Below are 27,530 nucleotides of genomic sequence, written 5' to 3'. Positions count from 1 at the left end.
CACATTTGGATCAAGAAAGCAAGACCTACTCTATGATTTTTTAACAACTTACCCTTAAGGAAATGCATGTAGAGAATAATTTGTGGGTATATTTTGGAGGCAGCAATATTTCAGCTATATATCAATCAAGCCTGGACCAGACAATCCATTGATTGATATATCAATTATCATGAAAGATTGGAAACAAAACCAACAAAGTCCCAAATATCAACCACCCAATGCATTAAGCCACCTTGGACATTAGGTTGCTAGGGACAAACAATAATCTGAAATTCACAGAGGGGCACTGAATATCAGAAGCTTCTATAATAGTATAGCTATACAATAACAAAGTAAGGTCCCAATCAATAAAAGCAGAGACCATATAATAGTCTATTATATGGTCTCTGATGTAATGCTTAAAGGTCACATGCAACCAAAAAATCAAACATAATTAAAAAACAATTATCACTTCTTCATGACATATAATATGCATTGCTGATTATGAAAAAACAAATAAACAAAATTATAATTATAAGCGTATAATCGCAAATCAAAAGTGCAATATTTTGTACTTGGGTCTGCCTCCCTCGAAACGAAGCAGCCGGGATACCGAACCCAGTCAGAGCGGGTGGGTGTGCACTCAAGTGTAACGGCTGGTTCATTAGCAGATGCCGCCTTCACGTCTCTTTGTGTGTGTATATATAGAGATGTTGGGTTTTGTAAATACATGCTCATTTTTTGTGTATAACATTTTGCAATCAACAGACATCATAACATGTCATGTGTTCAACTATCACACCTGCCTGTCTGTGTAATTACATAATGTGACAGAGACCGAACTCGGGCCATAAATCAATGCATTTTGTTTATGGTGTATAGCCTGATTGGTGTTAAGTTCAAATTGCATGTGGTCAGTGATAGCAGCTGTGTATTGAATATTGTCATTAGCAGACAGGCAGGCAGACACACAGGTGTCAATAAAACAAGACAAACGCAACCGGTGAAATCCCGCTAAGGGAATTAACTCTCGGCCCGGATATTACGCAATATTGTTTACGTGGTTACCAGAGTGCTCATTTGCGAATGTCTGCGCATTTGTTGCGCATGTGTACCAGTAGAGGGAAGTTAGCAGCAGGGTGTCGATGTGTGTCAGTTACATGCCAGGCCGTAGCGCTGATGGTTAGTGATAAACTGTTGGGGAGGGCCGTCCCTCTATTATATGGTCTCTGATAAAAGTTAATATTCTCCAAAATGAACCCAGTGAGCCCAGTATTCACCACCCTGGCTACTCAGTATAGTCCTCTATACAACACAATGCACAATCACAGATCAGACAGCTTAAGTCAATAAGCCTTTTATACCACAATGAACTGTCAATATGACTTGACAGAAGCATATTGGTTTAGTCAATAGCTGTATATTAACAACTGGACCGACTCTCAGTTTGAATGGCAGTCAACTTCATTTAATCATACAGAATATTTGTGTTGACTTTTCAAAAGACCAATCAACTTCAGTTAATCATATAGGTGTATTAGACAGTGTGTCTGGGGGGTTACAGATCTTAAGACCTCGAAAGCAAATAGTCGCCTGGTCTTAAAACAAATTACTTCTTCAGCTGGCCAAAACTGGGGGTCTGCTGGCGCTTGCAGGTGGGTAAATAAATGAATATTATGATGTCATACCAGGTGAGCAGCAGTTAAAGGATTTCAGAACTTAGCCAGAATACTACTAGCTTAATAATAATAATAATGTGCCCATTTATATAGCGCCAAACTCCACACTAGGTATGCTTATAGCGCTAACAATCAAGGCACAGCACATTATTACCCAGGATAACCCAAGCTGCCTGTTAGGTGCTAGAAGGTTATAGTCATATGACTTTTTCCACCGGGTACCCATTTTCCTGCTGGGTGAACAGCGACAATTTTGAACAAACTCACTTGCCTAAGGTGAGACCACATGTATCACATGTGCTTCGTTGTGGGGCAGGACTCAAGTCCTAGAAACTCTCAGGAGTCAAGCTGCCAAACATGGTCACCCATCCAAGGACTCTCCGAGCTCGACGCTGCTTAACTTCACCGATTTGTGACCTGAGCTTTGAGCACAAGACCACGCGCCACCAGGTAAACAGTTTACACAGACCTACTGTCCCCTCCAAAACACAACCCTTGCCTACAGGGCAACTTGAGTTTTGAAACCTAGTGAGTGTTTTGTAATTGAATTAGCTGGATCTGAATAAAGTGAAATATGTCATTCCTTGGCAACTGATTGGCTAACTAAACAATATTTGTTGTGATTAGGCATCCATAAACCGAAAAAGAAATAAGCCGCATCAACTGACAGACTGTTTCTTGATTGGCTGACAACAGTGAGTGAGTGAGTTTAGTTTTACGCCGCTTTTAGCAATATTCCAGCAATATCACGGCAGGGGACACCAGAAATGGGCTTAACACATTGTAACCATGTGGGAAATCGAACCCGGGTCTTCAGCATGACGAGTGAACGCCTTAACCACTAGGCTACCCCACCGCCCCGGCTGACAACAGAAGGGATGGACTTGTGCTGCATAATGTGCCGAATAATGTCACAGATTTTGTATTGTTGTCAACAGTTTTTTTGTTGGTCGTTGAGGCCAGACAAATTTTATTTCTTGTTTTACGGATATTAATCCTTAGAAAACCTAAAGGCAGGAGGGAAAAAAAATATTTAAAAATCTAAAAAATCACTTGTCAAAGTAATATTCCTCTTAAATACTAAAAGTATTTTAGTTTTGGCAATTTATGAAGTGCATATGGGGCAAAAAACAATCTAAAAGATTTCCTGTAACTTCACATTTTTGGCCAATAATACTTTAGGATTTTATTTTTTGAGCGGGGAATATATATACATGTATATATTTTTGCTTATTCTTGATAAAATACGACTGGCGGATCCGTAAAACAAGAAATAAAATTTGTCTGGCCTAAATAAGCAGTATGAGTAAATGGATCGGGAGTAACGTTGCCTTTAACAGTTATATCATGGTGCATAAGCTTCATTTGGAAGGAAAGCCCAAAGTGATGCCTTAGCAGACACTTAGTTTCACCTCGACTCACAAACACAGGGACCCCTAATCATTAGTTTTAAGGGTCCTTGTGGGCTATGCAAGGTTCCTCTGAAGTAACAGTGTACAGAACTGTATGCTTTGCTAATTTCTTCAGAGCCTTCATGAATCATTGATAATGTGGACTGATGGATGAAATAATGCATGTAACTGCTCTGAAAGAAACAGCCAAACACTCAGCAAAGTCACAGATGTGTTGTGGGTACAGTGATTAATATTGTGCCTCGCTCTGGACGCAGTGAATGGATTTCTGTGTCCATTCTCTACATCTGTGCGTACTGGACGCACATTTGCGAGTGGTGTAAAACCCTGACTCTGGCGAAAACGAATGTGGCTGACAAACAAAGTATCATTAGAAGAACAGATTGAAACAGTAACAGCTGATTCTGACACTACTAAGGGACACAACTCCTTAAAGCAATTTCTGCCTCTTAAACTCGGGTATATCATGATCCCTGTCCATCTCCTGACAGTATGAACCTCCCAGTGCAATGTAGCTATCTATCATCTTCATCACGATGGTGTTTGTTTCCAAAGGAAGAGAAAAAAATAACACAACTGACAACATAGTAGATCTATCTTTTTATTTCATAACAATTATAAATAATATTATAAAAAAATCTTCTAAATATTTTTACAAAATATAAACTATATGCATATAACTAACAAGGTATCATTTGAACACACGAACAAATATAGAGGATCATTAAATAGAATAAAACAGATGACAGATGAGCTAACATTGCACTGAGCTGAAGTGACGAAGATGGTACATCTAACAGAATTTACAATACACAGCCTACATTCGAAACACATGTAACACACACAGGGTTAAAAATCAGTCAAATTGTTTTTTCACCAGTTTTCAAAAATAGAGTTGGCTACAGAGTTGCCATCTTGCTAACTGTGAAACTGTTGGTCAGTTGAGGATTTTTCTTGTCTCAAAAAATCTTGTAAAGTTAATTGGAAACCCTGACATAACGTTGACAAACATGTGACGTAAAAGTTACATGTTAGGTAAGACACCATTGTTTATAAAGAGTACCCTTAACAGTGAGATTCCATTGGTCAACTATTATGCTGTTTCACAGACAACTAGATATGTATGCTGTAGAACTACAGAGTATTATATTGTTGGACATCAAATTATTATACAGGAAACTGAATATGCCAATCACAATCAAGCATTCAGAATCAAGTCTTGGTAGGATTGGAACTAGTTGTCAGGACAAGTGTACTAGTACTTGTATTAGTTGTATATCACATGGATCTAACATTCCCCTAACATGTAAACTACACGTGATATTGAGATTGTAATATATTGACAAATATTTCATTTCATTAACAAATCCTGAATTTCAGGGGTGGAAATAACTTTAAAATAGCTAGTGTACTCCGGTACAGTGGCACATGTAAAATCACTTGCCCTGATAAGTTTTCCACTATACCGTCCGTTTTCTTGTTGATTTTTTAAATAAACAACATTATTAACATTGGAAAGTTAACTGGACACCGGTACAGCGTGATATACAAATTTGCTTGCCCGACAGAAAAAAACACTGGACTCGGATGTCGGGCAATGGGTTATTTCCACCCCTGAATTTATATAACTTACTCCAGTTGTGAATACCTGCTCAACATTTGCACAAAAATGTGTGTATTGCCATCATGGCACGGTCTGAGGCCAAATAAAGAATCATCGAGTGTTTTCCCTGACCTCCACTAGTTAGTAAGACAAGATCATCAACAGATTCATAAACAATAAGTCATTAAGTATTTGGGACCAGAGTGAGAATATAACCATGGAATATTGCTGCTATATAAAGCACAGTAAAATACACTGAGATCTGTGGTGTGATATGAGAAATATAGCACTGGATATAAGTATGATATAAACATATATACCAGCACTAAACGAAATAATCACAGCCAACATATATATCACGAGTATATCAAGCTTCATATGACCTTGTGAGGAAATAAACAGAAAGGTCATATAAGGGACCGTTCATAATTTATAGCTAGTGGGGTGATGATGATTTTTATGGAGAAGCATGTACAATGTGAATGACCCCTCCTAAAATTTAAGTACAAAATAAGTGACCCCCCGTGCATGTCATGTACAAAATCAATGACCCCTCCTCCCTTTCCCATAATTTTTAAACATAATTTTAAACATATTGTTAAGTACAAAATTGCTGACACGCTAGTACGTGAGTGCAAAATTGCTTACCCCCCACCCCATCCGGAGATCCCCAGAACAAAATGGGTAACCCCTCCTTAAAATCATCGTTGCGACCCCCTTAAAAATATATAACTGAAAACTTATTAGCTATCTTGTTGTGTTAACTAAAAGCCTATCTGGTGGCCCACGAGAATCCCGTGACAAGACTAGTTTCAAATCAATTTTCTATACGAGAATCACAAGTCTAAGAAAAGAAACAGGTCATTGCTTCTAACTACAATTGTTATTTCATATGTACAGTATCAAACATGAAAGTTTGTCACTACAATTCACGTCAATATTAAATATAAATGTCAATTCTCATAAATAAAATAAGTCAGCAATAGTCATAAGAACTTCACAGACTTCATATTGAATCGTAAACAAAGCAACCTGTAAACAACATGAAACCAGTGAAGTCATTCAGTACAATGATGCAACACAAACCTCACCCACTTATCACAGCCAATCAGGACCTCACCCACTTATCACAGCCAATCAGGACCTCACCCACTTATCACAGCCAATCAGGACCTCACCCACTTATCACAGCCAATCAGGAAACAGTAACGTGCTAGTGTGTGTGGCCTAATTGTTTTCTCAGACTTATGTATATTTGCAAAAATATTTAATCAGTACTACTTAATCAAATGACATGGAATCATTCTATATAACCAAATGAACATAATTTTAAACACAGACCAATTTATAACATTATTAGTAATCAGTTCACCTCATCTGTTCAGCAGAGCCTGGCTACACATTAAACACAATCGTTTCAGTATTTGTATACTAGTGTTGGTAATTGGTGTAAATCTCATAATTGATGATTGGTTCATTACAACCGATCAATCATCGAAAATAATTGGTTAGCGTCATTTATCAAATTTTCCTGGTTATGTTTGTTAATGCACAAAAAATAAAGAAAAAACATGTAGTTCTCTCGGGTTTTTTCGCAAATTGCACAAAATATATTTGCAAATTTCACATCTTTAAAGGATGACTAATGTGTTAGGAACATACATTTCCTGGAGTTGTTAAGATAAACTTAATCATGACTTGGAACGAGCTTGTAGTGCTTATGCAATGTCGAGAAAAAATCAACCTTTTGAAAAATATTGTTATTGCAAACAAGTGCTCCAAAATTGTTTGTGTTTGATTATGAGAAAACATGATCTATTGCTTGGTCGTTTTGTCATTGCGACCAATCTTCGATTATTTCAATTAATCGGACCACCACTATTGTATACAAGTCATGGATTGATCTAGCTGTATTCACAGCTGAATATTTGGCCTCATGTTTGAACAAATGACAGGATATCCAAACTGGAATTAAACATCTGCAAGTCATGTTGTCATGGTAATAAGTAAAGTTACTGCATTGCAAAGGTGACTTGAACTGATAACAGGACCAATAAACACAAAGCTGAAATGTCTAGTTTAACATTTATGAACTGAATGAAATGTTACAACACCCTGAACACATGATAACAAGGAATATTAAGGGAATTCCAAATTTCACACAAAATTCGATTTTATCAATACTGTCCAACAAAGGCACTTAGTTTGGAATCCTAGTGTCACATGACCAATGTCACATGACTGTCACATGAGTGAGTGAGGGAGTGAGTTGTTTTACGTCGCTTTTAGCAATATTCCAGCAATATCACAGCAGGGGACACCAGAAATGGGCTTAACACAGTGTACCCATGTGGGGAATCGAACCCGGGCTTTGGGCGTGACAGAGTGTCACATGACTGTCACATGCAGGATTCCATATTAAGTACCCTTGGAAGGTAAAACAAAAAAATAATTTTCTTGAAAATTTGGATAATTTAAAATTTTAATCTGTTTGAATCTCGATACCATTAACTTAACCTCTTCACTGGTTCTGTGACCACTCGGTTTGACAATGTTTGACAGTCTGATATTACAATTACAATAACGTGAACATTTTCTTATTCCAGTTTGGAAAGTGTTAGGTCAAGGTCAATCCCTGTACATGATAAAAGTCAAGTGACTACCACAGCTGAAGGCTAGAGCTGAGCGGCACTGCTACAAAACCCGGCCCACGGCGCCTGTAGAATCGTTTCGGATGGAAAGTGTATTTCCTGCCATCAGCCCAGTGGGTTTTAGAGAGAAATGGCGAACGTTTGCTGTAGCGAGGAGAGTAGATATCAAACATACTGTCATACTCCAGGGGTGTGTATATATCGTATTTATCCCCCCATGCCTTCAGTGTTTCCTTACCAACAGGAGACGGGGCATACGTCAGGTTATTCCGCCGTTCTCGCAGCCTCTCTCTGGCATCCTGGAGTCTCTGACGTTCTTTCTTCAGGTATCTGGAAACACAGACATGAACTTAAAGGCACAATGTCGCACATTTTCTACAATATTTTGGATTATATTATATATATTGGGGCATATGCACTCACTTTAGCTTCCTATTGATGAAAATAAAAGGATTAATATCCCTTACGACTTGCCTGGAATCGATAATTGAAACTTCGAGGCAAACAACTTCCAAACAGAACACTTTGCCATATATGGAATGTAAACAATTGCTCCTTATATCAAAAACTGTCACAATCTGGGTGTTTGCCAAACTGGTTTCAATCGCAAGTTGTGCGTAAAGAGCGCTCCAAGGGACATAACTCTATGGAGTTAGCTTAAAATAATGTTTGGCTGGTAGAGGTTGTGAGAGTAGATTTAATGCAACATTGTATTAATTCAATCGAACTTTTTTATCTAATGCTGTAATCTTAGTAAAATCTAAATATTTTTTTTATATTTGTTTACTTCTCCTGCACTACTTACTTCCTGCGCTTATTGCTTACGACTCAAAACGTGGCTGTGCCAGACGATTGATGTTCAAAGTTAATAGTGATGAAAACTATCATGTTCATCACAAACACCATCACTACAACAGTACTACAAACAAAGACGAAACAGAAGCGTAATACCTACACTCTCTGAAGAACAAAGGAAAACAACCAAAAGTCAGTTTATTATCAATAAACAAAATTCATAGGATACAAATCAGTCGAGCTGGCAAACCACACGTCTTGCGAGGCGTGCGAAAAGCAATAATCTGAGGTGGCTGACGTCACCTTCCGGTGATGCGTGCGCAGACGGATGTTTACCCGAGACCAGGAAGTGATCTCAGTCTACCCTTTTCAACATCAATCATCTGGCACAGCCACGTTTCGAGTCGTAAGCAATAAGTGCAGGAAGTAAGTAGTGCAGGATTAGTTAAAAATTAAATGCATAATTTTGGGGGGAATAAATTATATGGTAGCTTCCCTGAAGGCTGATAGTTTGTATCATTGAGAGAAATGCAATTTTTATTTTTAGAGAAGTGTAGCGTGATATAGTGCCTTTAAGCAGATATTCTATGAGGCCATCTATAACATACAGACATTCACAGGGAGCAAATCAGACATTCTGAGAGTGTACCTGTGATATAGTGCCTTTAAGCAGATAATCTATGAGGCCATCTATAACATACAGACATTCACAGGGAGCAAATCAGACATTCTGAGAGCGTACATTCACAAGGGCTTAATAGCCATCCTCAGAGTATATCTGTAACACATGCAAATTCACAGGAGCTCAAAAAAATGCTTTCAGAAAGGGTCTGAACATTTTTTCTAATGTACTTCATAAGTTGTAAATTCAGCTTACTGTATTTTCAGCGACGCTTCTTGTTGTGCGAGGGAGTGCTCCTTCGTGCGATGATACATGATGTCATTCATCGTCCCTGATCCCAGAGGAGTGTCATCTAAAGAACAAACACAACATTAGGGCACTGATCAAGTGATGTCTTCAAAAATGCTTTCACCTTTAAGTTACAGATGGGAAAGTTTTCCATCAGTCAAAAATAACCGTAGGTGATTTCAGGAGAGACAAAACAAACATATCTCGTTTACAGGTTTTCATTACAATGCTAAAGACAAGACAACACAAACATGTATGGTTTATGAGTCATAACACAATGCCAGGAACCACACAACACCAACATGTATGGTTTATGAGTCATAACACAATGCCAGGAACCACACAACACCAACATGTATGGTTTATGAGTCATAACACAATGCCAGGAACCACACAACACAAACATGTATGGTTTATGAGTCATAACACAATGCCAGGAACCACACAACACAAACATGTACAGTTTATGAGTCATAACACAATGCCAGGAACCACACAACACAAACATGTATGGTTTATGAGTCATAACACAATGCCAGGAACCACACAACACAAACATGTATGGTTTATGAGTCATAACACAATGCCAGGAACCACACAACACAAACATGTATGGTTTATGAGTCATAACACAATGCCAGGAACCACACAACACAAACATGTATGGTTGATGAGTCATAACACAATGCCAGGACTCACACAACACAAACATGTATGGTTGATGAGTCATAACACAATGCCAGGAACCACACAACACAAACATGTATGGTTTATGAGTCATAACACAACGCTAGGAACCACACAACACAAACATGTACGGTTTATGAGTCATAACACAATGCCAGGACTCACACAACACAAACATGTATGGTTGATGAGTCATAACACAACGCTAGGAACCACACAACACCAACATGTATGGTTGATGAGTCATAACACAATGCCAGGACTCACACAACACAAACATGTATGGTTGATGAGTCATAACACAATGCCAGGAACCACACAACACAAACATGTATGGTTTATGAGTCATAACACAATGCCAGGAACCACACAACACCAACATGTATGGTTTATGAGTCATAACACAATGCCAGGAACCACACAACACAAACATGTACGGTTTATGAGTCATAACACAATGCCAGGACTCACACAACACAAACATGTATGGTTGATGAGTCATAACACAATGCCAGGAACCACACAACACAAACATGTACGGTTTATGAGTCATAACACAATGCCAGGAACCACACAACACAAACATGTATGGTTGATGAGTCATAACACAATGCCAGGAACCACACAACACAAACATGTATGGTTTATGAGTCATAACACAATGCCAGGAACCACACAACACAAACATGTATGGTTTATGAGTCATAACACAATGCCAGGACTCACACAACACAAACATGTATGGTTGATGAGTCATAACACAACGCTAGGAACCACACAACACCAACATGTATGGTTGATGAGTCATAACACAACGCTAGGAACCACACCACACAAACATGTATGGTTGATGAGTCATAACACAATGCCAGGAACCACACAACACAAACATGTATGGTTTATGAGTCATAACACAATGCCAGGAACCACACAAACATGTATGGTTGATGAGTCATAACACAATGCCAGGACTCACACAACACAAACATGTATGGTTTATGAGTCATAACACAATGCCAGGACTCACACAACACAAACATGTATGGTTGATGAGTCATAACACAATGCCAGGAACCACACAACACAAACATGTATGGTTTATGAGTCATAACACAATGCCAGGAACCACACAACACCAACATGTATGGTTTATGAGTCATAACACAATGCCAGGAACCACACAACACAAACATGTATGGTTTATGAGTCATAACACAATGCCAGGACTCACACAACACAAACATGTATGGTTGATGAGTCATAACACAATGCCAGGAACCACACAACACAAACATGTATGGTTTATGAGTCATAACACAATGCCAGGAACCACACAACACAAACATGTATGGTTTATGAGTCATAACACAATGCCAGGACTCACACAACACAAACATGTATGGTTTATGAGTCATAACACAATGCCAGGACTCACACAACACAAACATGTAAGGTTTATGAGTCATAACACAATGCCAGGACTCACACAACACAAACATGTATGGTTGATGAGTCATAACACAATGCCAGGAACCACACAACACAAACATGTATGGTTTGGGGGCTTTAACAAATTGAGACACAAATTTACAAAAATGGGGGATGAATTACCACTCCAGTAACCATCCAGACATAACGGTATGACAAAAGCTAAATTATGGTTGTTGTTTTTTCAGAAAAATACCGAACAAGCCACTAAGATCACTGAACGATAATTTCCCAACAACCTCCTGAAACTGTACCTGACAAACTGTTTCTCATACTCTCATACTCACAAAATCTCATTTGCACATTCAGTAATACCTTCTCATGAACAAGCTTGTTGTATAGATAAATATTAGCCTATGGTTATCAATATTGCACAGAAAAGGTGAGGTGAAATGGGGTTTAATGTCGTACTTGAAAATATTTCGCTCATATGACAACGTGCATGCATGTTTATGTGTATGTGCGGCTGCTTGTACTAGCCCAGACTTAAGCTGGTTTTATAGTGCTAGCCCACTCAGATACCATGCCGCAGTGAAGCATGAATACCCCACTCAGACACAGTATACTGACTCCGAGCCGACCAGTCCTTGTTGTACCCATTAATGCCGAACGCCAGGCAGGGACCAACAAGTACCATATTTTAACGTCTTTTGGTATGACGCGACTGGGGATCGAACCCGCGACCTTCCGCTCTCCTGACGGACGCTCTAACCACTACACCACGGAGGTGGTCTCACAGAAAAACTTTCACAGTGTTAATTGCTTGATCTCACTTATTTGTCCATATCCTATGAATAACAGGAGATCCTGTATCACATTCACAGGAAATGTAAACACTGAATCCTGTACAACCAAGAAGCCACTGGAGGGACTTACTGAATCTCCTGGTGTTCTGTTTCCCATACAGTCTCTCCACCTCATTGTTCAGGATATAGTTCCTCTTGCCCAGACGATGCTGTGAAGAGAGACACACTCGTAATGATGGAATGAAAGGCAAAAAGACTGTTTCTGATGTATGAATGAGAGTAGGGTTGCAACCACTTTGTAAAGTGTTCCAGTAAAGTCACAACCAGTCAGCTAGATGTGGGAGGAAAGTCTGGAGGGATGAGGGTGGAGGGGTAACTTGGTGGCTCGTCACGCCGAAGAGTTGAGTTCAATTCCCCCTCGGGTACAGTGGGAGAAGCCCATTCCTGTGTTCCCTGCTCTGCTATCGCTGGAATATTGCTAAAACAGCATATAAACCTGAAGTGTGCTTCTCACTATATATTAAGCATCTCTTGGTTTCCCGGAATAACCGCATTTGAGCTTTTAATTTGCTCTCAGGTTTTACTTTTTGTAATTTCACTCCTCCCTCAGTTTTACATTCTTTACCAAAACTCGGGGGCATTTTCTCCTATACATAAAACCCAACTCACTCACTCACTGGAGGGATGCACTGTTGCTCACTTCTTTCATCAATGTATTTGGTCACATCATAAACCCTGTCTTTAATTTGATGCTGGCATTTAGTATTTTATTAATGGAAAGCTTGCGACAGTTCTTCAATATAGTTTAAGCATGTTAAATTATTTCATATTCAAGGGAAGAATATTTTTCTTACATCTACTCCAGGAAGCAGGTCAGTCAAGGATTGGGGGTATATTAAAAAATCAGCAAATATTTTCCCCACCATGATACGCTGTGTCCTCTCCTCCTCCACATCATGTAGGTGTTCGATGTGACCCAGGATCGACGACTGCTCCATCATCTGCTGTTCCACTTTCTCGATCTGACTCTGGATCTTGTTGATCTTATTCTGCTGGATGAACACCTTGTCCACCGGATCCATGATTGCTGAAACACAGTTACCATGGTTAATGGAGATTTATCCAGGCCTGCTCAGAGGCTGATATTCTGCCTTAAGTCTTCAGCAGAAAGTTGTAAACATTTCAAACTTAAATTGAAGGAATTCTATTTTCTAGAATATATGCACTTTTTAAATTATCCAATTTTTTTCACAATCACAATCTTTTTCCCAATTTGTCAGGCAAAGGCATTTAGGTTGAAAGAAAAAACCTTGGTCACACAATCTCATTTACACATTCAGCAATACTTCTCATAAACAAGCTTGTTGCATAGATAAACATTAGCTTTTGGTTATCAGTATTGCACAGAAACTTTCACAGTGCTAATTGCTTTATCTAACATATTTGTCCATATGGCCAGAACAATTTTATTTTTTGTTTTACGGATTTTTGTCCTCAGAAAACCGAAACGCAGAAGGGAAAAAATTAAAAATAAAAGTAATATCCCTTTCAAATACTAAAAGTATTTTACTTTTGGCAATTTATAAAATGTATATGGGGCAAAAAACAATTAAAAAAAACATTTTTTTTGTAAGTTTACATTTTTGGCCAATAAAAACATTAGAATTTTATTTTTTGAGCGGAGAAAATTAATATTTTTTCTTTTCTTATTCTTGATAAAATACGACCGGCGGATTCGTAAAACAAGAAAAAAATTAATCTGGCCTATCCTATAAATAACAGGAGATCCTATATCACAGGAATGTAAATACCATCCAGTTGCGCTATCATCATAAGGATTTGGACGTCATAAGTTTTCAGATGGAAGTGAGTGAATGAATCTAGTTTTACGCCACACTAAGCAATATTCCAGCTATATGGCAGCATTCTATAAACGTGATAAATAATCGAGTTTGGATCAGACAATCCAGTGGTCAAAACAGCATGAGCATCGATCTGCACAATTGGGATACAATGACATGTGTCACCTCTTATGACAAGCATGGCTTACTGAAGATCAGTTCTAACCCGGAACTTCACAGGTTCAGATGGCAGTGCTCAACAACGGATGTAGCATCACTCTTACAATGTAAAGTCTTGAATGACTGTGCTTGTGTTTGGGATAAAGTTAATATCTTTAATCACTTAGCAACATGTTTTATAATTGTTAGTGCACTAATCGAGACACACTTTAATGTTCTTAAGTGTCCAATAACCTGTAACACAAGGATAAATTATAAGGACATTTTCACAAGCTTATCAATAATAGGAATTACACTTGCTGGATTATAAGTTTTAAAAAAGAATTAGTTTAATTTATTAGTATTATGTACTTCATCAGATGCAGCAGTGGCTGTTTAATAAATTGTTTGACATCTTTGGTCTTGTGTGTTAAGTTTGTTTGAAATCGGTGCCAGATGACTCATAAATTGATAAAATCACAACTGCGCTTCACACATTCTGACATTGCAGCGAAGCTACTTAACACATTCCCTAAAATGAAAATGATTCAAAATGTCATGAAACAAAGGTCTAAACATCTGGGAAAGGCGCAGATATGACTGCCAAACACAGCACTTCCTCACTGGTCTAATCTCAGTACTTTGGATCAATTTATGTTGTCTAAACACGCACCTGTTGGTTGAAGTTGAAACTGTACAGCTGGTTTGGGTCTTTCTTCTCGATTAATTCTTCCCCATTGTGATTAAGAGGTACGTCCCAACCATTCACCGCTGATAAATGCACGTTGATAAGATATCCAACTACATGGTTTGTGTATTAGCTAATCCATCATATGAAGTGGTTGCCGTCACTCTATTGAAGACGCCATTTTCAAACAACTTTCGCTGTCAAGAGCGAGATTTCCAATCACGCATTATCATTGGTGGATCATCAAGGGGCAAGTAACTCTGAGGAAAACACACATATTGATCAATGCGCACGTAATATGAATATTTATTACCCATAAGGTGCAACATAACCGGTGTCATATATACCATAAGTGCACACGTGCACATCTCACTTTTGCTTGGCAACCATCGTTTTTGTATTTCGTCATCTGTGACGTCATTAAGCAATTGAACGTGACGTCAATGAAGATTGCCATCACACTTGCTTACAGTAATTTACTGCACAAAATTTTAATGTATATCTACATGCATAAAATGGATAAAGAAGAAACTATATCACTCACAGTTTGCTAAGGATCACAAACATTCACAACTTTACTTAAACATAGATTTATAATTTGAAATTTTATCCGTTTAAAACTAGATAAATAATGATATGGTAACCCGTCTTTGGACAAACAGCCACTTTAATCTAACCTTATGCACTTGATACATGAGTAACCATAAAAATGGCTTTTATGGCACCAATCAACCATTTTGCAAATCAGGGAACGAGTCATTGACAAGTACACAACACCTGTGAATAGCAGGTATGGGATCCACAAGATGCAGTGACATACTGAAACCTAGGATCCATGCTTACACTATGATAAGCTTAGATCTTTAAACCAAATTAGACTCCACATCACAGTTTTCTGTTGAATCAATGGTTTGATCCTTAGCAAAGTGTGAATAGTATATTACACTCGACCAAGTGTGTCATATGACTTATACGAAACTCGTACAAAATTATGTATTAGAAAATTTCACACTTGCTCACGTAATAATCTCTATATGCAAACATGAAAATTTCACTTTTTGTCATCCACTTTGATCTTGAGACAGTGCATTTTTTTAAAAACGTATGAATTATGTTTTCAGAATCTAAGTACTGTTTGTGTTACAAGCGTTTGACACATAATGGTGAAGAAATTTACGCCTAAATAATTATCATATGGACATTCACAATATTATATGAAACTGCAGATGTACCATTAAGTCTCACGTGTTTAAAGCAATCGCCGTTTCTTCTGATTGCTGCTGTCAGAAAAGAGAAGATTGACTATAAACGTAGTGTGGTCAATTGCTTATTTTATAAAGTTTTCTAGGTTCAGGTCCGGTGGGGTAGCCTAGAGCGTTCGCTCGTCACCCAGTGTCGATTCTCCACGTCGGTTCAGTAGGTGAAGCCCATTTCTGATATTGCGGGATATTTCTCGCATAAATATGTTTTTATGTATGCTCTGTAGAAGTACATGGTCATGTAATATACTGGAAAATCATTACTTGAAATTGTTGGCGTTTAAGTTTTCCCAGAGGTTCTCCTCTTCACACAGCTGAGGCAGAAATAGATTTCCACGTAAAATCTCACTTGAGTAATCAATTTGATCACTAGCATAGCTTCCTGCAGTGTTTGATAGGAGGATAATCATGTCCATATTGTCATGTGGTTGTCATGATTGTCAGTTGTAAGGGACGGTTCATAATTTAGGGGTGGGGTAAGGTTGGGGGTTGGGACGCGTGGGTACTTTGGGGGTTGGGGTGTGGGTGTGGGTTTGTTCTGGGGAGGTAGGGGGAGGTGTGTATGTGTGTGTGTCGGGGGGCGAAGCAACAATTTTGTACACATGTAGTAGGGGGTCATTCACATTGTACATGCTGCACCATAAATAATCATCATAACCCCCACCCCCAGCCATAAATTATGATCGGTCCCTAAATCGTCATGTCTGAACAAACTAATGACTGATGTCATGAGTAACATTCCGCGTCAGTTTGGTAATGTGGCGCTATCTACCAGATCCATTTGGTTGCCTCGCACAAACACGTCAAGCTTTCCCTCTAACCCGGAGTGCATATGAACACCACCTTTAGCAATATTCTAGTTCTATCACGCCTGGAACACTAGAAGCGGACTGCATATACTGACGCTATTTGGGAATCTACCCGGGTCTTATAGTCTGTTTGCAGTGAAAAGGTACCGATGAATTTCACTTTAAACAAAAAGTAAATCAAATAAAGTGAAATTAAGACTGCGAATCCTCATAAATTTGCCTTGCCAGCTGAACATTTAAATCTCAGAATTTTATTCATTGTAGGACAAATGTTGTTTAACAAACGATCATAGATTCAAATCGCTATTATTGGTTTGTATTACAAGGAAGTGCGCGCAGTAGATGGAACAGTGAAACAAATGCACGTGCGGTTCGTGATGAGCGTTAACTTAGACCAACTCCACTTGTTCTCGGTGTTTCATTTAACGTGCATACACCCTTGTAATACAAACCAATAATAGCGATTTCAATCTATGATCGTTTGTTAAACAACTTCTATCCTAAGTTGAATAAAATTCTGAGATTTAAATGGTCAGTTGGCAAGGTAAAATTATGAGAATTCGCAATCTTAATTTCATCTTATTCGATTTACTTTTTTGTTTAAATTGACATTCATCGGTACGTGTTCAATGCAAACAGACTTTTGGCTTGACCACTGAACGCCTTAACAACTAGGCTGTCAGACCGCCCCACGTATGATCTCATCATTATGCAGCTCCGCCAGTAGGTAAATCTAAAATCATGATAACAGATGCTGGATAAGTAATATGTTTAACAATGCATAATGTAACATGTTATATTGTACAATGTAGCCACATAATAACACAGTAAGTGTTACTTGTGTTTGGAGTATTTAAATTTGAGCAATTAATATCTCGTTAAAAGAGTCATACAATCTTGTTCCTCGATCAAATAGCAACATTGTAAAAATGTAACTAGAAATGCTTTCCTGTACATGTCAATTTAATAATTTGATAAAAAAGAAGTATGTTATATATGTAATTTAAAAATAAAGGAAAGTTCTGTTATATTTCACATCGATTTAACCATTACTCATTCTTGCCACAGTTTATGTTAAAATACACTGGTGCGTTTAAGTAAGAAATGAATGTGCAGCCATATAATCCCGCAATATTTGAAATATTTGGGTGCGCCCAAAAAAGAGAAAATATTTATAAACTTTCAAAGATAAGATAACTGATATACCCTTCAACACTTGTATAACGAGTTCTTATAACTTAAAAAAACCACCTCATAAATGAGTGAGTGAGTTTAGTTTTACGCCGCACTCAGCAATATTCCAGCTATTTGGCGGCGGTCTGTAAATAATCGGATCTGGACCAGACAATCCAGGGATCAACATCATGAACATCGATCTACGCAATTGGGAACGGATGACATGTGTCAACCCAGTCAGCGAACCCGACCACCCAATCCCGTTAGTCGCCTCTTACCGTGACAAGCGTGGGTTACTGAAGATCAATTCTAACCCGGACCTTCACGGGTCACCTCATAAATCAAGTTACATGTATATTCAAAAAGACAAAAGCATATAGAAGTACTATTTGATTGCTGACTAAGCGCCGGTACAGCTTTTTTTCTGTTAATTGTATGTTATATTATGATAACTTTTTCTTCAGAGTTGCATGGTCAGTATATTAACTGGTGTGTAGTTTGTGTGGTTTTGACGTGATGTTGTTTGACTGTTACTGCTTTGGCTGATGACTTGAAAACAATGATTATACGTGCGCACTGGAAGTGATCTTGTGTCTTTTATGTAAGGTTATCAGTTCATAAAAGTGAGTGAGTGAGTTTAGTTTTACGCCGCACTAAGCAATATTTCAGCTATATGGCGTCGGTCTGTAATTAATCGAGTCTGGATAAGAAAATCCAATGGTCAACAGCATGAGCATCGATCTACTGGGATCAGATACCACATGTCATTGTAGAAACCACATGTACATAGGTCCCCTTCTCTCTCACGAGGGGCGGTGGGGTACCCAAATGGTTAAAGCGTCCGCTCGGTACGCCGAAGACCCGGGTTCGTTTCCCCACAGGGGAAGCCCATTTCTGGTGTCACCCGCCGTGATATTGCTGGCATATTGCTAAAAGCGGCGTAAAACCATACTCACTCTCTCTCCCACGAATGTTTCATTTGAAACTCACAATGTAGATCTTTGTTCATTAAGAATGTAGGTCTCCGGTCCATGCCAAAGTCAGGTTTTCTTTATGATGTGAAATATGGTAAATAAGGTACAAAATATGTTTAGTTGAACATTGATCTAGGGGAGATAACTCCATTTTCTTTAGTGGTATGCAAGATGAGCATGCCGTCGGAGTACCCGGGGAATAACTCCTGGGGGTTTTGTGAAGACGTTTGAAGGTTGTAATGGTTTCTGAAATAAATGGTTCAACTGCACAATCACAATGAGTTTCTGTTGACGCCTGTCCTTGGCATTAGTCGTGACGTGTTTGTTCAGATGACTTAATTTAATAATATATAATCTACGTGTTCTTTCGCGTTAAACGTCAGTAAGACATACTTTAAACATACGTTTGGCCACCAGTAGTTCAAAGTTTGTCTAAAGTATCGTAGGTCTTTTACAGGGAAGCATACACTAAACGCCGAAAGAAACGTTACCCTCCTTCCTTAATTACGGAGGTACCTATCTTTGACGTCCACTTCTTGGTCTGTCTAGGGTGACCCCAGTCTGTCTGTAGCGCTGTATAAGTCTTATATAACCGTGATAAGGTGGCATCCGAGGGCGTTCGCAACAGCATTTTATGCCGCTGTTAGCAATATTCCGACAGGGACACCAGAAATAGTCTTCACACATTGTACAATTGTAGGGGATCGAACTCGGGCTTTCGGCGTGACGAGCGAACGCTTTAACCACTGGGCTACCCTACTTTTAAAGGAGAGTCTGTTCTCCACGATTTAGCGAAACATGGAAACAATCCCGGGAAAAGGATTGCAAGTTCTGGCTGAAGGACGGTTAATCTGATTTCATCAGCAAGGGTCCACATTGCGCCATCGAGTTTATCTAACACCCACTTATCTACAGATCTCGAGACCCTGCAGTGAGACCTGACAGCTGGGTCTCTACAGGTCGCCTAGCGCCAGTATATAACTGAATACGGAACTCGGTAGAACGTCTCGTTGTCCCAGTGGCGTATTAAGGTAAATAGTAGTGTTGGGAATTGGTTAAAATCTCATAATTGATGATTGGTTCATTACAACCGATCAATCATCGAAAATAATGGTTAGCGTCATTTATGAAATGTGTTTATGCACAAAAAAATAAGGAAAAAAACATGTAGTTCTTGGGGGTTTTTTTTGGCAATATTTCACATCTTTAAAGGATGACTAGTATGGAGGAACATAAATTTCTTAGAGTCTTTAAGATAAATTCAATCATGACTGGAACGAGCTTGTAGTGCTTATGAAATGTAACAGACAAAACCAACCATGTGAAAAATATTGTTAATGAAAACAAGTGTTCCAGAATTGTTTGTGTTCGATTATGAGAAAACATGATCGATTGCTTGGTTGTTTAGTCACTGCGACCAATCTTCGATTATTTCAATTAATCGGACCACCACTAGTGTATACTACACATTATTATGCTTGTTATACCACCCACTGAGTGTGGTTCGAATCTCTTGACTATGGTTCTTGGTACGGTACATCCATACCCAAGGTGAAGGTCTAAAGCTAGGTTTCCATATGTACGTATTGTCTGCGTAATGCGCGGTGCGCAGTGCTTATTACGTGTGCGTAGTGTCCAATTCCATGTGTACGTGAGGTGAGGTGAAATCGGGTTTAACGTCGTGCTTGAGAATATTTCGCTCATATGACGACGTGCATGCGTGTGTATGTGTATGTGCGGCTGCTTGTACTAGCCCAGACTTAAGCTGGTTTTAAGTACTAGCCCACTGAGATACCATGCCGCAGTGAAGCATGAATACCCCACTCAGACACATTATACTGACTCCGAGCCGACCAGTCCTTGTTGTACCCATTAATGCCGAGCGCCAGGCAGGGACCAACAAGTACCATATTTTAACGCTTTTGGTATGCCATGTGTACGTTTATAAAGGCTATGTGATGCGTTTAATCAAGTCCTTCCTTTCCTGGAGATTGTATTGATCACAACTGATGTCTACAATGCCAGCTTGTTTCTCAAAGAACGTTAGAGAACTTACAGAAATAACAGAGTATGTGATGAGTGCAGGTTTATTGTACTGTTATGTGAAAACACGAAGGCCCGGTGGTGGGTGCGTGAACTCCTGATACAAAGAAGGAGGGTTCAAATAATTGTTCAGTATCCTGGGTACCGAATTCCTTGGCATTTTGCAACTTGTGTGCACAATGAAAACCACGTGACATTGGGAAAAAACCATGGGAATCCCTACCTCCGGCCTCCGTATAGCGGCGTGATGCGTGACTCTTTTTTAGCGTAAGCAAATTCACGCACTCCGCACTACGTATCACGCATCACGTTTTACGCGTGCATGGAAACCACTATTACTATTATAGTATAAAGTGTTGTATACGCATTACGCATCACGCACTGCGGCACATGGAAACCTGGCTTTAGACCCACGTCACTGTGACATGACTGAAATGTTGTTGAAAGCGGCGTTAACCCACACTCACTCACTCCACGCGTTCACTTGTCTTTTTGCAATAGCAAAACAGTAAAACGGCGTAAAACTATCACCTCGGAAAAATGGGACTCACCCGTAATGGATGTTACATCATAACAACCGTTATCTGTATGGACACTTTCCTCTTTGACATTCTTGGTACAGTACAGCTCATATACTGCCTTTGTCATCCTCATGGTCCTGTTGGCTGTGTTACTCTCTGTACTCTCAAGATCAACTGGAAGCGGGTTCGAATCTCTTTGCAGTCTAAATTTTCCTTGGTCATCATTCCTGGTGTTGGGTCTAACTGTTTGAGTGTGTCCTGCCGGGATTCGAACTCGAACCTAGACTCTAAGAATATGGCACGTAATCGCCACTTCGCAAAGTCAGCCATCTATCCCACTAAAAGAAGCATTGTGTATTCATAGCTTCATAGCCGGGCCAGACAATCAGCTGTCAGAAGGAATTTTGTATTCTCATTAATTGTTAGACTGATCAAGAACATGCGTTTGTTGTTTAACGTAGTGATGTTCAAGCTATTTAAATGAGAGAGTGAGTGAGTATGGTTTTACGCCATATGGTTTTATTCGTACCCGATATCCCTACAGTTACTTTTCTGAATACCCTTAGATCCTCGTCCATTGTAAAATTAATTGTATACACAATATAAGTAAGAGTTCTGAGTGACATTCATGCACCTTCCTGCAGGACTTCCATTGGTACCGACCCAAGTTCCCCATCACTCTCTTTTTCTATTTTTTCGCCATTCTTCAAATATTTGTTCTTGTTCGGTTTAAATATATGTAAACTGCAGGTTCGTCTGATTCTGACTCGACAAAGACAGGATGACATAGCTGGGATGTCACTTTTCAGGTCAAAGCTTTTAAAGTTCGCCAAATGCTTTAATTGTTCAGATGCTCGGGTGTCGAAATCTTCAACGAAGTACCATACTTTTACGCCGTGCAGAAAAATCAAAGCTTGAATAACCGAATTTCATATCCTTGACGTATCTCTACGAAAGGGGCGGTGGGGTAGCCTAGTGGTTAAAGCGTTCGCTCGTCAGGGTTAAAAGCGGCGTAAAACTGAACTCACTCACTCACTATCTCTACGAAAAGCAGCTAGACGAATTTGACTGTCAAAATCATATAACTATGAGTCCCCATCAAATACCGATGATATCTAGTGTCCTACTAGAGGCCGACTTGAAAAATTTCCCCACTTTTAAGAGCTTTACTGACTCATTACTCTGATCAAATACCTTTTTAAAGTGTTGTATGACGCTCTTTGAAATCTTCGTTGAGGAGACATTCTCGATTGTACCTCTATAGTTGTAAAATGTAGGACTAAGGTGTGGAGCTGTTCGGATATTACTTGTCATAACGTCGTGGTCACCCAACTTGCCATACGGTCTTATGAGTTGTATAATGTAGGACTAAGGTGTGGAGCTGTTTTAGTAACAATGTCCCGTGGTCACCAGGTTTAGTACAATGCCCGTCGTCACCAGGTTTAGTAACAATCCTCCGTGGTCACCAAGTTTAGTCACAATGCCCCGTGGTCACCAGGTTTAGTAACAATGCCCCGTGGTCACCAGGTTTAGTAACAATGCTCCGTGCTCACCAGGTTTAGTAACAATGCCCCGTGGTCACCAGGTTTAGTAACAATGCCCCGTGGTCACCAGGTTTAGTAACAATGCCCCGTGGTCACCAGGTTTAGTAACAATGCCCCGTGGTCACCAGGTTCAGTACAATGCCCCGTGGTCACCAGGTTTAGTAACAATGCCCCGTGGTCACCAGGTTTAGTAACAATGCCCCGTGGTCACCAGGTTTAGTAACAATCCTCCGTGGTCACCAGGTTTAGTAACAATGCCCCGTGGTCACCAGGTTTAGTAACAATGCCCCGTGGTCACCAGGTTTAGTCACAATGCCCCGTGGTCACCAGGTTTAGTAACAATGCCCCGTGGTCACCAGGTTTAGTAACAATGCCCCGTGGTCACCAGGTTTAGTAACAATGGATCGTGGATCAAGACATAAGTTTTTCGTGTGGGGAAGTGGTGTAAACCGTTGAAAATCCCATTATTTTGACAGAACTGAACGTGGATCGTTTCTCCTATTGTAAAACGTCATGCAAATTCCATTGAGACTTTTAAAATCTACATAGCATTAATTCTGTTTTTCTTAATGCCATAGGTAAAAGTATAAAGAATACCATTCCTTGACCATTTCAAGGATTACGGTTACTCTTAGACACATGTATTTGGTGGTACATTTGCTGGACCAAGCAGTACACGATAGAATTATGTCCCTTTGTACGGATTTGTATGGAGCTTTGTAACACGGCCAATATAAAAGAGAAATGGACATCTTCAGGTTTTAGAGTCAAATTTAATACTTGATATACTTGTGTATAATTTTGGAAATTTTCTTTCCCAGTTAACGCACTCGCCTTATGTGTACCATAATATTATTTTTATATCACGTATACCAATTTCATTGATCGAGGAACCCGTGAAGGTCCGGGTTAGAATGTACCTTCAGTAACCCATGCTTGTCGTAAGAGGCGACTAACGGGATCGGGTGGTCAGGCTCGCTGGCTTGGTTGACATATGTCATCGGTTCCCAATTGCGCAGATCGATACTCATGCTGCTGATCACTGGATTGTCTGGTGCAGACTAGATTATTTGCAGACCGCCGCCATATAGCTGGAATACTGCTAAACTCACTCACTCGCTCATTGATCGAGGTGCCGATTCGTGATGCTTAGATATTTGATTGTAATTCTGGCATTCCTCCTATATACATTAAACTGATTGGTCATACATAACTTGAATACTGTTCAAATGGGCGTTTAAGAAGATTCACCCATTCACGTTTTCTTTCATACAGTCTATCCATGATGAAGTTGTACGCCGTAATTGCCGCCGCACTAATTGGAGTCTGTGTTGCCGACATCGTGTACGGTGAGTTCATCCGACGTTAGACACATGTTCTCGTCTACTCTGGAAGGTGGCTGCGGGGTAGACGCGTTTGCTCTTTACGCCAAAGACCGGGATTGATTCCCCATATGGCCACTATGTGCGAAGCCGATTTCTGGTGTCCCCCACCGTGATGTTGCTGGAATATAGATAAAAGGGTGTAAACCCCAACTCCCTACACGAACGATGTGAGAGACTTTGCTCTTAATATCAATCATTGGTTTTTGTGGTCGAATATTTACAGATCAACGTCACATAGCTGGATATTGCCGAGTAACCTTCAAACATCAAAGAAAGAAACATACCTACATGCGAAGAAAAACTGTCACAATTTGACACCAGTCACTTGTGCCAGTATGTATCCCGGATGGCAAATGGTGCCCCCTGCCGTATTGTATTGTTATACTGCAAGCAGCGGCGTAAAATCATACTCACTCATTTATTCAATCGTTTTTAGCTACGGATCTTTCATGTAAGGGTGTGGCGGGGTGGTTTAGAGGTTAATGCGTTCGTTCATCAAGCGGAAGACCCGGCCTCGATTCCCCAGATGGTGTCCCCAACCATGATACTGTCCAAGAGCGTTCGTTGTGGTACTCTCAGATGGTAGTTCAAGAGGCGGAAGACAAAAGTCAGCAGTAAGGTTGAAGACAGCAGCAGCCACGTTTATTATGGTTGGGGAATAATGGTAGAAATGGTACATAAGATGGAAATCACGTGACAGAACGCACATCGGGACCGAGTGACCAATGTTCCCGATGTGGAGACCCGCTCTGTCACTTACACACATTCAGAAGTCGGACAGAGATTCTTCATCGTCGATAAGCCGCACAGTCCGTCCGCTTCGGTGGATGATCTGGGCCCGTTTCCTCGCCTCGTCTCTGACTGGTCTCCCTGCTTGGTCTCCCTGCTTGGTCTCTCTGCTTGACCATGTGAGTCCGCTTTTATGCATATAGGGGCATTACGCCACGTTGTGCAAGGTCACTGACCTGTGCACATGTACATACGTAAGATCCGCCGACGTGGGGAGGTGTTAATTGACATTTACTGATGGCATTGAGAATTAAGGGTCCTGCCCTGAGGGGGGTTTATGATAAAAGGGCTATACCGAATGATTGCTGAATACATTAAACATGCAAAGGGGATAGAATTTCGGTGCACTTTGGATATATATGGAAACAATTATGTTGTTTGAATATATGAAGTTTTACAGAAACTTATTGAAATGGTTTACTCTATGACAATACTGCTGGAACATTGCTAAAAGCAGCATAAGACCATAGTCACTTTCATGGAAGATTTACCGTTGACTAGCTCTGTGTGGTCTTTCAGAGGCCTGTGTTGGACCCAATGGTACCAAGTACAACGACGGTGATATTTGGACGACCAGTGACCCTTGTGCCAGATATATGTGTCACGTTGACCCACTTACACAAGAGTTCGTGGAGGTCACAAAGTAAGTATTCCATTGGGGTCCGGCATTACATGTCCCAGCATCCTATGCTTTCCTGGGAGACGACAAAACAGATCGGATGGTTACACGTGGTGATTTTATGAGTGATTTTGAGTGAGTGATTTTATGAGTGAGTGAGTGAGCGAGCGAGCCAAAGACGCAGGTTTTGATTCCCCACATGGGTACAATGTGTGAAGCCCATTTCAGGTGTCCCCTAACGTGATGTTGCTGGAATAATGCTTAAAGCGGATTAAACCTAACTCACTCACTGAAAATCATGAACAGGTTTGGTTGTAATATTCTTAATTCCATACTTCGAACTGATGTAAGAGTACTACTTTGTACCATGTCCATTTCCAACCAAAGAACAGGGTTTGAACCTCCTCCGAGCTGCCCCTACCCCACCCCTTTAAAAACAAAACAAAATACAGCCCAGACGTGGATGCTGTTTGTGTTTGCAGGTGCCCCAAGATTAACGTGACGTCCCCTTGTGGCCTGATGTCGTACCCCTACAAACAGTACCCGGACTGTTGCCCCTTCATGCAGTGCAACCCCGTCGGAAGCTACGTGTGGAACGCCCACGGTCACGGCAAGTAGCGTAGTCGTCATCTCTGTACATCTGACCATCGCTTCAGTAATAAAATGAAGAGATCCTGGACAGACAAAACTGGTCTTTCCTTGTGCGTGCGTGCGCGCATGCATGCTTGTGTCGCTGATTGTTAGGGGTGGGTATTGCAGAGAATATTCATATTGCGATATATTGCGATGTGAAAGCATGTATTGCGATATGTATTGCAATATATTGCATGAAGTATTTCTAAACAAAAACACTACTACAATCGAATTACAGATTGATTTATAGAGCAAAAACACAACAAAATCACTATGCTTGATTAAGCTTTAATAACAAATTGTAATCAGGATAAAATAAAAATGTGAATAATATTTGGCACAAATGAAACAAGGAAATACCCGAAGATTTCCGAGTGTTACGACGTTTTCCGAATGCAAGTCAAAATACCGGTTTCGATCCGCTTATCGCAATACGTATCGTTTTCATGTCTGAACCGGTAAATACCGGTAAACCGGTTATATTGCGCAGCCCTAATGATTGTAGTGTTCGGGACTTGTGCCGGTAGTTGAGGTGAAAATAGGTTTGATGTGGCGTTCAAGGTTATAGTGACGTGAGTGTAATGTGTGGTGGTTTGTGTTGTGTGTGTGGTGATGGAGTGTCTGTTTGGTGGGTAGTGTTTGTGCTGTTAATGCACGCACGTATGTAGGCAAGCACGTTGGCACACATGCAAGCTCACCTGTACTGGCAAACTTTATGGTTCGGGTGAGCAGGGATTTGAGTGAGTGAGTTAGTTTTACGCCGCACACAGCAATATTCCAAATATATGGCTGCGGTCTGTAACTAATCTAGTCTGGACCAGGCAATCCGAGTGAGTGAGTTAGTTTAACGCCGCACACAGCAATAGTCCAAATATATGGCTGGGTCTGTAACTAATCTAGTCTGGACCAGGCAATCCAGTGATCAACAGTATGAACATCGATCTAGGGATATGATGACGTGTCAGCGAGCATGGCCACCTGAATCTGATTGCCTCTTATTAGACTAACAACTAGTCTCTGTAATGAACATATTTTACTGAAAAAAAAAGTTCATAGTAAAAAAATATATATATAATGAAAAATAGACCTGAGACTTTCTTCATTTCCTGAAATCTAGACTTGCCACATTTTCTAGACTTG

At 39.9% G+C, this 27,530-nt stretch overlaps 2 protein-coding genes across 2 annotated transcripts in view; one reads left to right on the top strand and one right to left on the bottom strand.

The window, feature by feature from the left end:
- The window catches only part of LOC124264417, a 51,212-nt gene extending 36,378 nt beyond the window's left edge, over nucleotides 1-14,834 (bottom strand). The window contains exons 1-6 of the mRNA XM_046699159.1: nucleotides 14,624-14,834; nucleotides 12,874-13,037; nucleotides 12,081-12,159; nucleotides 8,997-9,093; nucleotides 7,337-7,654; nucleotides 4,806-4,810 (exon numbers count right to left, since the gene is read on the bottom strand). Coding sequence (XP_046555115.1) covers nucleotides 4,806-4,810; nucleotides 7,337-7,654; nucleotides 8,997-9,093; nucleotides 12,081-12,159; nucleotides 12,874-13,032 — 658 coding nt within the window. The 5' untranslated portion in view covers nucleotides 13,033-13,037; nucleotides 14,624-14,834. The remainder of the gene's footprint in view (nucleotides 1-4,805; nucleotides 4,811-7,336; nucleotides 7,655-8,996; nucleotides 9,094-12,080; nucleotides 12,160-12,873; nucleotides 13,038-14,623) is intronic.
- A 4,934-nt stretch (nucleotides 14,835-19,768) lies between these two features.
- LOC124264414 (U-scoloptoxin(16)-Er13a-like) lies at nucleotides 19,769-26,445 on the top strand. The gene is made up of 4 exons (XM_046699155.1): nucleotides 19,769-19,887; nucleotides 24,240-24,313; nucleotides 25,658-25,781; nucleotides 26,240-26,445. Exons 2-4 carry the CDS (start codon nucleotides 24,247-24,249, stop codon nucleotides 26,373-26,375), a joined length of 327 nt encoding a protein of 108 aa, XP_046555111.1. The 5' UTR covers nucleotides 19,769-19,887; nucleotides 24,240-24,246; the 3' UTR covers nucleotides 26,376-26,445.
- Nucleotides 26,446-27,530: the final 1,085 nt, after the last annotated feature.

The sequence above is a fragment of the Haliotis rubra genome, unplaced genomic scaffold (assembly GCF_003918875.1).
Source record: "Haliotis rubra isolate DU_JTF1 unplaced genomic scaffold, ASM391887v1 Scf922, whole genome shotgun sequence".
NCBI lineage: Eukaryota > Metazoa > Mollusca > Gastropoda > Lepetellida > Haliotidae > Haliotis > Haliotis rubra.
This window is presented reverse-complemented; position numbering and strand designations above follow the sequence as displayed.